At 36.4% G+C, this 13,200-nt stretch overlaps 1 protein-coding gene across 1 annotated transcript; it reads right to left on the bottom strand.

Moving 5' to 3' along the window:
- Positions 1-2,148: 2,148 nt before the first annotated feature.
- LOC112567820 (guanine nucleotide-binding protein subunit alpha-13-like) lies at positions 2,149-12,446 on the bottom strand. Its single transcript, XM_025244671.1, has 3 exons — positions 11,946-12,446; positions 11,643-11,693; positions 2,149-10,685 (listed from the first exon to the last, which is right to left on the bottom strand). Exons 1-3 carry the CDS (start codon positions 12,408-12,410, stop codon positions 10,116-10,118), a joined length of 1,086 nt encoding a protein of 361 aa, XP_025100456.1. The 5' UTR covers positions 12,411-12,446; the 3' UTR covers positions 2,149-10,115.
- Positions 12,447-13,200: the final 754 nt, after the last annotated feature.

Genomic DNA, 13,200 nt, shown 5'->3' with positions numbered 1-13,200 from the left:
AGTCTTGCCTTTGTTGACACATTTTGCTTCACTTCGCGGCATTTAAAGTCTCTTTGTGGATGGCAAGTCCAGTCTTCTGCCAAACACGCTCAGCTCACCGGCAAATTCACTTCAGGTCATGGAGCTCAACATGGATCTGTGAATACCAAGGTGCCTGTTTGGACTGGCGCATCAGACATCGAGACATTGGGGCATGGTCATCAACAACTCTACACAAAACACAGTCAAGTTGCTCAGCAGAGAGTGGCTGAAGCAGGGCCATTTGCAGTTGTGCTTTGAATGCCACTATATCAACACCGCGTAACGGACGAGCGAGTTTAAAAACTGACGCCTATGATGGGCATCTGCGATCAAGTTCAATCTATTCAGAGTAATGATCAGATGTACTGCCTGTACTAATTGGTCATCAGGTCTATGCATGTCTCAGTCCAAGATGTGATCTCTTTTATGAGTGGGCTGCACAACAGATTGGATGAGACAAAAAGTGTGCAATAATTCTGACATTTTTACTGTGTCAGGATGAGACCTGTTGTCAAAATGGACATTAACATCTCCAAGAAGCACTGCAGGTCCATTGAGTGCATTACTATAGTCCAGCATCTCATGAAATTCCACGAAAAATGCAGAGGCTGTGAGTTTGTTCTTGGCACTCGGAGGGGGTCTATAGATGTATCGAGCAATAGGGCGCCGAAAAAGATACTTGAACACATTCAAAAGATATATGTGGGAACTATAAAGCAGTAGTAAAAGACAAGTACTTGGCAAGTGATGATTTGTAGATAATAGCAATACCGCCTCCAGGTGTAGGACGGAATAATGATTTCAAACAGAATCCCACTGGAATGAGATCGACACGCGCTGTCATCGCCTTGATGATGAAAATATCGAGGCGGTGATCTGTTAAAAACTCTGTCAACTCGCTTCAATGACTGTCGTGCTGACGATACAGACTGGGTGTTGAAAAGCCCAACATGGAGACAAGTGTAGAGTTGTTGTGTGGGGGAAACATGGCAGTCTCCTGTTCTCATACGACCATGTTTTGGTCGGTCGTGTTTCCAGCAGGTGTAACGGGTGATGAGATTAACTGGTTCACTTTGATCAAGGATGTGTATTTGGATATTAGTTCGTGCTTTGATCGCACCGATGCTGATGACGATTCAGAGAATGTTTACAATGGCTGTGAATGTTCAAAGTACTACACACGTTACAGAAGGGAGTGTCCACATGGCGTGTGGAGGAAACATGATCCAGTAGACAGCTGACAGCACACAGCCAAGCTTTGGCAGAAGAAGAATCTGTCAGAACTTGGTGACAAGGGACAGTCACCTGAATAACAACGAGCGGCAGAGCTGGTGGTGGGTGTTTTCAAAGGGTGCTGTTTACTGCACGGTAACGACGGATTCGAATCTGTTGTCTCGAGGGGTGTCAGCATTCACCAAATCATAGCAAAGAGAAAGTTTTCTCAAAATGTCAGTTAAACAGGCTGGAAGTTTAAGGCTAGCAAGGGAATTTAACAATGCTGAGAAGTCGTGTAGACAAACTGTACTGTCATGTAGCAAAAGTGGTGGTGAAGTGAGATTCGGAAAAATTAAGAACAATTATAAAATTCAGAGAGATTTCGAGAATATAAGCAATAATAGATAATAGACACTAGAAAAGAATCTAAAGTGAGACTCAGTTTTAGAAAATAGAACAGTACGAGCAGTAAGAAATAGACCTAAAGTAATGGCGGAGAGTTTTATATCACCTGTATCTACTGATATCTTGGAAAAAAAAAAAAAAATATGAAAACCGTTCAGGTTGGTCTTTAACCTTGAACTTAGAGAAATATTCCCTAGTTCACTGAAGTGACTTGTCTCCAAAGGCCTCAATCTTCCTGCTGAGGTCAGCTCAGAGTTAAACCATCGGTCCCACTGAGTGAAGGTAGCCCGACTTACAGTCTTAGGAGCTGACATGACTATTTTGTTGAGTTTGGTCTATTGTTCTGTTGTTAAGTGCATAACTACACTTACAATTTACTGTCAATATTTTTTTTATATCGTGCAACTGCATATATGTGTGCGAGAGAGACACTAAAAAAGTGAAACAAGCTGGCTGCCTCAGCTCTGATGCATCTAACACAATAAAACTTCACATGTACGCAATGAGTAAAACATTTCAATGTCTTTGTATTGTTATTAATATTATTACATTTGCCATGCCCAAAGGCACAAATAAACAAAGAAAAATGATCACTGTAGCATTACTAGTGAAAACTCAAAGAATTTTTGAGCAGACAACTGTTTACACAAACAAATATGAACAGGTGTTTAATAATGAAAGAGCATACTCAGCAGGGGCACGTGAAATCAAAGACAAAAACCATTTATCTTACCCTTTAAGAATAATCTCCTTTTAAACACTCATGTACCCGAAAATTAAGTTTTAAACTATATGTAAACTGACACTGATAACCTGTTAGTATTGGCAATTCTCAGCCTCTGTGTTTCTCTTTGCATTTTCAACAGGGAACAAATAGTGTTTCAAGACCTTTGAGGCTTTGTTTCTTCATAGGGGCAAATGTATTTTCAAGGCTGAAAGCCTGTGGGAACCAAAATGAATACTGTTCAAATTTTGGACAGAACAATCAGTGAATTATCCTTCTCTTTTAAGTCAGAAAAATACAGCAGCAGAAGCAGTGCCAGATATATAAACTAATAAACTAATTTTTCATTTATTAAAATTTAACTTTATCAAAGAATTTTTGTTGAATGTGCTTTGACATTAGTCAATAAAAATGCATACACCAAATCCTAGATAGATCTACCCTACAAATTTCTGTGAGAGCTTTTTATTTGCTCCTGCTACCAAGGTATCCATGCATAAATATTTCTGACTGAACCTTATCATGACCATGATGCCAGTGCCATAGTTTCTGGATTACAGAAAACTTAGCAGTAATGGGCTATTGCACAGAAAAATATAAAGAATCAAAATTGAAAACGATTACATCAATCGGCACAATGACCAGCTTCCCTACTTCCTTTATCTTGTTTCAGACTTAGAAGAAATGACAAGTCAAGGTAGATGACGATTATTTCTCAACTGAAGATAAAATATAAAATACAAAAATCCTTTGTAAACATCCTTTCCCCACCCCACCTTTATTGAAAAGCAAAATGAAATATTCATTTATTTGTTTTGGTCCAAGGTTCTTGAAATAGTTAAACTCTGGTTGGTTTCTACAAGCATGGCTGGAAGCGGAAAATGTGTGCACACATTCCTTGTCAAGCACAGTCTCAAGTGGCCAGCAGGTTATTCTAGCAACTCAACAAATGTCACACAAAACCCACTTCAAGCAACACAGTTGCACGCTCCACTGTTCATAATGGGGCTACATCTGTGAAAACACCATCTGCCCTCCCCATTCAAGCAAACAGATCAGCAGGTGAAGCTGCTGTTGGCTTCTCTTTCTGCTAGCACACTTCAGGAATACAGTAAATGAAGTCTGATCTGACCTGATTTTGACCAAATAAGAATATGAACAGCAGATATTGGTCACATACATGATTTAAACATTGTCAACATTGGGTTTAAACCCTAAAAATTAACCTGAATGTAGACAGGAAAATTTTTCTACTTTTGTTTTAGTAACAAGTTCTTACCTAATTTTTGCACACCCTTTTTCAAAGTGTCTTTTTACCATTCAGTGCCATTTTAATCAATGAAGGACATTTGTATTTAAAACTCACCTCAACATATAAAACATTCAACCTGTAACAACATTCATAAACTGAGCACAGAATTCTTACAACCTTGGTTTCACTCTTTGAAATTGTACAAGCATAAATGGAAAAGAGGAAAATAAATGTGAATTTTTACAGTAATTTACAAACAAAATATTTATTATGTCCCTTTCAATAAATTTCTCCTTCACACACACATTCAGACATGCATACAACAACCCCGCCCCACAACTTGAGGTTGAGATGTACAATATAAAAAGCTACTAACAACAAAGATTACAGGTGACTTGTGTCACAAAAATACCAGGTAAAGTGGAAGAAAACATAATAAGTGCTTTTGATTAAGATGACTGTAAAGAGAATAACAGCTGTTACGAACATCATAACAATACAAACTGCAGCATTGCCTTACCCAAGAGAAGGGTGTTTCTATTTACATTTCTGGTTACACAGAACTATATACTTGTTCATGCATAACTACAGTATGAGCATCGCATCAACAAATCATTTCAAGTCTTTGAGAAATCAAGCATTTCTTTAAGTGAAAATGAAATGAAAAATTCCAGCTTTTTTAAAAAGCCATATGCTTAATCAAATTCTTGATCTTCTAAATAAAATTGACAAGTATGATACAAATAAGTTTAATGGAGGTGGAAGAGCCATAAAATAAATACAGAATTTTATATAGAGTTCATGATCCATGTCTTCAAAAGTCATATTTTGAGTTTAGTAACTGTTCTGACATCATTATTCCAAAACAAATCAAAAACCTGTTAGGTGTGCTTTGAGCACAAGATTTGATCTGCCTCATATATTTGCAGAATCTCATACATCCCAACCAATCACAATGCATGTTTTCCTGTCTGCACAAAACCTTGTAGAATTCAGCAACAGAAAAGCTGCTACCTTTGATATACTATACCTTTATCAGATAATATTAAAAAAATAGCTTTATCTCTCCTGCACGTAATGAATGATCCCTGCTTCTGAAAGCACATATCTCTTATTAAGAAGACTGGTGATAGGAATGGGTACAATGTACAGGCATAGGTTTAAATCACATATCAACAGCCTTTTAAAGGGCATAAATGAATGCATTGTATAAAATTAACAAGGTGAACAAATTTTGTGCGCATCCTTTCAATGCTTTCCTCATTTTGCATAGAAGCAGAAGTTATTCCATTTTTGTGAGACTGAAATTCAACATCTGTTCTTAATGACAGCAGCAGCAGCCACTTCTAACAGCGACAGCAGCAGTAGATAGAAAAAAAAACAACAAACTACATCAGCAGAAGTGAAGGCCTTTTCAGTATACCTGTAAAGTCTCATGTTGACACAAAATAGGATTTTAAAAAATACATACCACAACCTCCCCTGCCCACTCAAGTAGTCCACCACACAGAAAAGGCATGGGTGTACAGAAGACTGCATCTTATATAACAGTATGCAAAACATTAGCATTACATATCACTGGACTGAAAAAAAGATGCAGTTATAGTTTTTGTTATATCAGATATGCACACACACAAACACACACTCTTTGCTGGTCTCAATTTTTGTAGCAGACTTTTTTCTTTCCCAATCCTGGACCAAAATGCATGAAATAACAGCTGCACAGGAAAATATATGCTGTGCTAAGTTTTGACACTTAACTTAAAACATTTGAAAGAATGTTAGGAAACTTGTTTTCCTGTACAAGATGACTATTGGTTTGTGGTCTATCAGGGAAGCCACAGAAAAATATCATCAACAACAACAAGCCAGTTACTGTGGTCATGAACACAGGAAGTTTAATACAATGTCAAGGATTATCCAAATCTGCAAACCTCTATACTGTTAAGTTGAAGCTGCATCTTCACACAGAGGCTAAAGGTTAAGTGAAGAAGTGGGTGGGTAGATAAAACAGCAATTCTTCAGATTAATGCATGGTAGGAAAATCTATGATGCTTATATGAGTGGGTGTGTGTGCACATGTGTGTGTGTATGTCACCAGAATCTATTCCCTTTAATCTCTCACATAATCTTCCCTCTAGTGAGCTGGCGTGTCGTCATACCTATAATTGCCCTTGTGGATGAATAAAGTTGTATTGAATTGAATTGAATAAAAACATGAGGCCAAATGATTTAAACAAAATATGCATTCCAGATTTTAATACAGAACTTTTAGAATAATGGGATGTATTTATCAGAGATGTATTTATCTCTAAATACATACAACAGGTTTGTGGCAGTTACCAGAAACAGCTGGATGCAACTGTAGCAACATCAGCAGTGGCTGCCAAAGTTAAGAGAACCCACCTCCCCCTCAATAAAGTCAAGTGCGTAACATCGATAGCACTTTTTGTGGAAAAGAGTTAAGCTCTTGATTTTGCAGCAATCTTTATTTTCCACACATCCTATGCAAAAACAAAAACAAAAAAAAAATCAGCTGCACACATTCCGTTTTCTGTCATAGTATCAGTCACACTAAAAAATTTGATCACTCTCTCTCTCTCTTTTACATAAAACTAGGATAATGAGGAAAAACATCCAATTCAACTTTATGCCAGTAATGGCTAAGTGTGAGATGTTAACCTTTGGAATCTTTCACTGATTGATCATTACATCCCCCGTACAAACAAATGTTCTCAGCGAAAAGACATCTTCCCTCATGTACCAAAGAAAAGCCATAATCCGTATGTAAAAGGTAAACACCACAACTTAAAACAATTCTTACAAAAGTATGAATAATCTACAAATCATCTTTGTCATTGCAATCAAAAGTTTTTATTATCTTTCTCTTCCATTGGTTTTTTGAGCATTTTCTTTTTGCATCTTTATACAAAGCAGTGTACTTTTTGATGGGCAAAAAGGAGTTGAGGGTCTTTCAATTTTGTATGTAGACTACAGTTAGAACAAATACACAGTCTTTCTCTCACACAGTGTCTCCTTCTAACAATCCCAAATTCTTCCACAACAGCAATATAATATCAGATGCAAGCATGTGTCAATTCAAAAGAGCAATGTAATGGTACCGTACATTTTAGCAAGCAGTTGTCTAGCTTTATGCTTTAGTTTAGATTTAAAAAAAGAACTGCAAGAACAATAGAGCAAAGATCTGACTAGGTTCCAAGAATTTTTAATATATATATATATAAAAAAAAAGAGCATCTTCCTGACTAGACCTGTAGTTAGAAATACTTCCAAATGGAAAGATGCATACATTCTTAAAATAACCAACAGATGATTCTGTCCATCACCTGTAAAGATATTATGTTTCAATGATATCTCTTTTTCTTTAGCAAACATTGGCAGCTGGTTTTGATGCTGACAAAAGTTTAGGTCATAATAACATGTATTTTACCTTCCTAATTTTTTCCCCTCAAACTTGCCCTTAGTACTCCTTAAATGTGACACACCTGAAACATTGAGGCATAAAGAACCCACTTCCTTGTAAACACTAGTTTCTCAAATCCCCTACTTCACAACTCCTATGAACAAAACATCAGATGCACATAAACCACAACCACTGCGACCACAGTGAAACGTAAGAAGATTATGAAGCAGCAAATACTACTACCCATCACAGGGTATTTACAAGCATGGTCCAATTCACAGGCTATAGTATAAAACAACAACATGCTTTCAGTGAGAGCAGCTATGTCCTGAATAAAGAACAAGGAAACTAAACAAGCAATTTTAATGCTTCATAATGATGTGTTTTCATTAAAAGGAATAAGTATACCATACAAATGATCCTTTGACTAGGTTTATGTTCTGACAATTAAGTTACAATGCACCATTTTGTCTTGGCCTCCTATTAACTACACTTCCATCACAAATACTAGCTAGTCCAATTTTCACTGCAGTCAACTGACAGCCAAGACCAGCAGTCTAGCTAATAATTGCAGCCAAAGCATTACTACACTCAAATTTCTGCTTATGGTTTATTACAGCATCACCTTCTAGACCTACCAGCAGATAGGATAACTAACATGCCTAGTCTTGACCTTTCACAATACAATTTTATTGATCCCAAGGGGCAATTCAAAATAGTGCTGGTACTAGCAATAAAAGTAAGCAGCTTGACTCGCATAACACCACTTTGCAACTAGCCTTGAAAACTGGCAAATCCATCAACAGAAAGTCAGACTTTAGCCCTTGTAAATGCTTCAAATTTAACCCTTTTTGAAACCTTAACAAAAGTATTGATTTAGTAGGTGTAGCAAAGAACCAAATAATGCTAATAACTCCTTAAAAGGCTGGTTAAAAAAAATGGAAAAAAAGTCCTAGCACCTTGAAATAGAAACCATTTTTATACTACATGGGTCAACCTCTATTCATAAACTCATACTATTTTGTGAAAAAATCTGAAAACAACATTTTTTTAAAACTATATTTAGCAATATAAGCTACTGGTTGCTTAGGCAATGCTGCTAGCTGACCATGCTCACATGCCACCTAACAAGCCAGCAAAAAGAACTGAAGTACCAGCAATGAGAATTCCACTGAAACAAGATATTTTAACATAGGCAATAGGCTCCTTTCCTCCAGCTAGCAAGATCAGCAATAGAGTCAGAAAGGAAAATATAGGTGGTGGTGAGGGAGGAGAGTAAGGGATGGATGGATGGAAAAATGATAAAACCTTTCGTAGTAAATTTTTGATGGATGAAAAAATGATAAAACCTTTCCTGGTAAATTTTTGACATCCTTTAAACTTTCCAGTGAGAGATAAGAGAAGGATAGAGATATGGGTTAACAAGAAATGTTTTCCTTCGCTATCAAGGAAAGGGTAAGATAAATATGACACAAGCAGGGGCATCAGGGGTGAGGAAACAAAAACTGGACACACAAAAGGTTTATGCCAAGAAAAATATGGAGGCACTGAACATGGGATTAAAAGAAAATGACTTGAAGATGGTTAAAGAACAGGCAAAAGTGTTTACAATTAAAAATGTATTGTAAATATGTATGTAAAAACACTCATCCCACTTCACCTGGTTCAGCATAAAATTAGGTTCAATGTCAGTTAAGATGATTGTGTTTAGGATTTGTAATATTTATGTTCTGGTCCAAGCAAGATAATACCAAGAGTACTAAGAAAAAATAAAAAACAGATACAAGATCCCTTGACTGAATGATATGCTGCAATGCCATGGTAAACTTAACCATAAAAACTGTTGGATGAGCCATCAGATTATACTTGTAAATAAAGCAACAAATCAAATAAATTGCCAAGTACCTGAAAGTAAAACAAGACTCTCCAACAGCTAGAGGTCTGTATTACCTGGGCAGAGACAACCCTTGCAACTCTTGAGAACAGATGATAGTCTGATGAAGTATAGGAAAAACAATAGCCCTCACCCAGCCCAAAAGAGACTGAAAAATAAAAAGTTTAAACAGCACCATCTGAATTGTAAGTTTGTTTTTATGTTCAATATGAACCACACTTTTTGGGAATTTATTTTTTTAATAGGGAGAAAGATTTTGTTAACTATCAACTCTGTGGATATTATTCTTTCATTTTTCTTAGTTGTTGGAGACTACTAATTTATTGTGTAGTTCTAAAGGTTTACAGCATTAACCTGAACCTCCAAAGGTCACATAATAACAAACATGCAGAGCTCAGAGAATTACACGTTTTTTCTTCCATAACAGCAAACCCTGTTTTCTCTTGACCCTTGATTTTCAACTGAATGCAAAATGGAAGGGGCATTTTGTTGCACTTATGCCCATTACCTAAATAACTACAAAAAAGATTTTCCTCAGACCTTCTTCAAAACTGCTAACAATTCTTTAGGCAGGGTTAAACAAAAAGCCAAAATGGTAAGCAAAGCAAACTAGTTAAGCTGCATTTGTTCTAGAATTTTTTTTTTATCCCCGTGATGCTTAATTTCACATTTCTTGTCACAGATTTTTTTTTTAATCAAATGGAGGCATAGTAGCAAAAGAAATCAATTTTTATCAATTTATGGCACCAAAACTATATCATGAAAAACACCAGTAAAATAAGTGTAGAACATGCATTTATGCTTTTCAAGTTTACAGCAGAAATTTCAATCAACAATGTCCTGTAGTTAATGCATGATCATCAGATAACATTACCTTAAAAACAAGCAGAAAATAAGTCTGTTTAACATCATTCATTGGAAATAAATTTAATTAAAATAATCAAAATAATCTAACCATCTAATTTAATAACCTCGTCAAAGACCTATCTGAAAAACCCTTTTTTTAAAGTCAAAAGTCAGTTAAAGACAAGCACCACCCCATATTTTTTTACTTTTCATTCTTCCCTCTCCCTCAGCCCTACCGTAGACAAGTCTGTGACACCTTATAATTTCTTTATACAAAAGCTTACAACCATTTGTCACTAAGATGTACCTTGTTCCAAAGTTGAGTGAAACAGTTTCATTGGAGCATAAGAGAGCGGAGATTATCATGCAGAATTGTATCCTTCACATCCTGGAAGACATGTTTAATGTTCTCTGTGTCAATGGCTGTAGTAAAGTGGTGAAAGAGAGGCTTGTTGCGCTCCCGACGACGACTGTCAAACAAGCTAAGCTCAAAGGCCTTTACAGTGTCTAGATCCTGTGGGTCTCCCTCAAACTGACAGAAGTAGTCTGCAATGCTGACATGCTTAATTTTCTCTCGCAGCAGGTCCATTTTGTTGAGAAAAAGGATGATGGACACATTGCTAAAAGACTTGTTGTTGATGATTGTTTCAAAAATATCACATGATTCCTGAAGTCGATTAGTCTTGCGGTCTTCCATTAGGACCTGATCAAACTCGGAAGATGAGGCCAGGAAGAGAATGGATGTAATCCCAACAAAACATTGATACCACTTTTGTCGCTGTGAACGCTGTCCACCAACATCCACAAACATGAAAGGGACACCCTTGATGAGAATGTGGTGCTCACTGATGCCTTTAGTGGCTTTGCGTGCATGTAGAATGTCCAGTTTGCTGGGTATGTACATCTGGAAATCATTTGTAGAGGCACGGCATTATCTTCAGGCAACTTTTTCATACTGACATTTAGAATTATTTAACTTAATGTAAGCATTTTCATAAAAAGCTGGAAATCTTTTCCAAATTATAAACTTCATCTCCCTTCCATTATATTTCAAATACTATTTTCCATGGTTGGCTAACACCAAGGTATCTACCAATCTAACGAGTACTGTTCCTACACAGCTGTTATAGATCTTCTTTACTGACCAATTTATTTAGAGATCTAGGGTGATAAATTTGCAAAAAACCTTACTGAGAGATCTATATATTTTAACCAGAAAAAATTCAGATATTTCCACAAAAATATAAAAGATATATAAAGTTCTCCAAGATCAGAGCACCTTTTTTCAAATTTCCCATTCTACTGTAGTCATAAATAATGAAACTAAGCAAGCAGTCCCAGTTGTGTTGGCAGTGAAAGGAAAATGTCAATAGCATGGAAGTGAAAAATCAGTGAAGGAGAGGAGGGAGAAAATATAGCAACAGAAAGTATGGTTATGGACTGAAAGCAAAACAGATTCTTGTACATGCATTTTAAATGCAAACTGGTGCAAACCCTGAAGTCAACAAATGACTTGGTGTTCATAGTTTTGGATTCAGCTACGTCCACAGCTACTTCAGCTATTTTGTTTACCACATCCTACTAAAAGACTTTTTAGCCTTGCTTTAGACTGTTGCGCATCACAGCAGATTTACAATTTTTCATGATCATTCACAACAAATAAAACTAAAGTGACCTATTTAAAACAGCTAAATGCTATGAATTCTCTGGTATAATATGACAGGGTGGGTTAAAAAAAAATTACCAAACGAAAATATGGCATGGAAAAGTGATTACAAATTCGAGACAATTACTAGTTAAAAATAATATACAATAAATATCAATGAATTAGTCATATTGTATATTTAATATGTATACTGACCGGATTCCCAACTCTATCCAGAGTCTCCAGAAAGTAACGTAATGAATCTCCCTGAAAAAATATCAAACACCAGTTATTGGATAAAGTATGTGCATACTCTGGAACCAACATATTTCTGTCTCGGCTGCAGACTGATTTGGTGTTAATTTTTACTCTGCGATTCTGTATACTATATACAGTATACCTCATCTTTAGCCAAAAATTAAGCGTCAGTGTGATAAAAAGTACACAAGAAAGTAAGGAGAGAAGATGGTGGGTATAAAAAGATGTAAAGAAAGAGATGGTTCACACTTTAACACATACCAACTGGAATTCTCTCCGTCTGTCAAATGCTGTTCTAATCCCAGAGTCAGTCCACAACTTTTTCATTGGTTCAATATACTTCGAGAACTCGCGCTCGTCAAGTCTCGTGTTGCTGTCGTATGCAAAAACGAAGTCTGCGTCTTTAGCACAAGCGTCATTGCCCCACGGAATACCGAGTTTGTGTCTTGCATCGATGAGAACTCGCATACCTTTGACTACGTTGTTGTAAATTACACCTTTAAAAGTCTCGCGAACTACTTCATTTTCGAAGTCCTGTCCGTAGATGATCTGCATTTGTTTAAGGAAAGTACTTTTTCCACTTTCACCAGCACCAAGAAGAAGAATTCGAACTGTCCTTCTAAAATTGATCCTTTCTTTCAATAGATTTTTGTCAATTTCTCGACTTCTGCTGCGTTGCGACTTTTCGTGTTCGCTGATACAACACGACATTATTAGGTCCGCCATTTTCGGTGGTCAAACCCTTGGTTATGACGTCAAGGGTAACCACTTCCGGCAAGTGACCTCGTACAGAGAAAAAGGGGCGTGGCCGAAGCATGATCAGAACACACAATTCTGACCACACTTTTATGTTTCACTGATATTAAAACACGCTATCATATATTACCAGTGCTTATAACTTCCATTTCACGAGATTATTTTCAGCAGTCAAACAGCCGACTTATTTCTCGGGAATCACGGTATTTCACATAGCTACAGGTTATCTTAGTCGGTCGAGGGCGGCTGTATATATGGCTTAATTATATCATTTCAACATGAAAATGTACAGTTGGTTATCTTAAACAGTTGAATTAAGGACTTATTTCTCGATAATCATAGTTTTTTCATTGTAATTGTGAAAGTATTAACGAAGTCGGTCAAAGGTATTTGGTGGTATATATGAGAGATCTAACCGTTTTGCATGTCTAAATACAGATGATGCATATGAAAAAGCTGTACGAAGCATTCACTCGACTTAAATTTAAATATGGAAACCTAAATAATTATCCATAAGGCTAACATTTTTTCCATTACAGAGTTTATGTAACCTGCATCTTAATTTAAATGTGCATCCAAGATGAGCAGTTTTAAGAAACTGCTGTAGCAGGTCGATCATAGTATATAAACCTTTATATGCACTTATTAAAAGTGATCTATTATTAAAAGGCAGGCAACCTGTTTTGGAAAAACGAGTTAGGTGTATTTCAAAGAGTCTGCGTGGTCTAAGCTACAATCAGCACCAACACTAATCATTACT

Source organism: Pomacea canaliculata, linkage group LG1 (genome assembly GCF_003073045.1).
Source record: "Pomacea canaliculata isolate SZHN2017 linkage group LG1, ASM307304v1, whole genome shotgun sequence".
Lineage (NCBI taxonomy): Eukaryota > Metazoa > Mollusca > Gastropoda > Architaenioglossa > Ampullariidae > Pomacea > Pomacea canaliculata.
The sequence above is the reverse complement of the archived record's forward strand: the minus strand, read 5'-3'. Positions and strand labels throughout refer to the sequence as shown.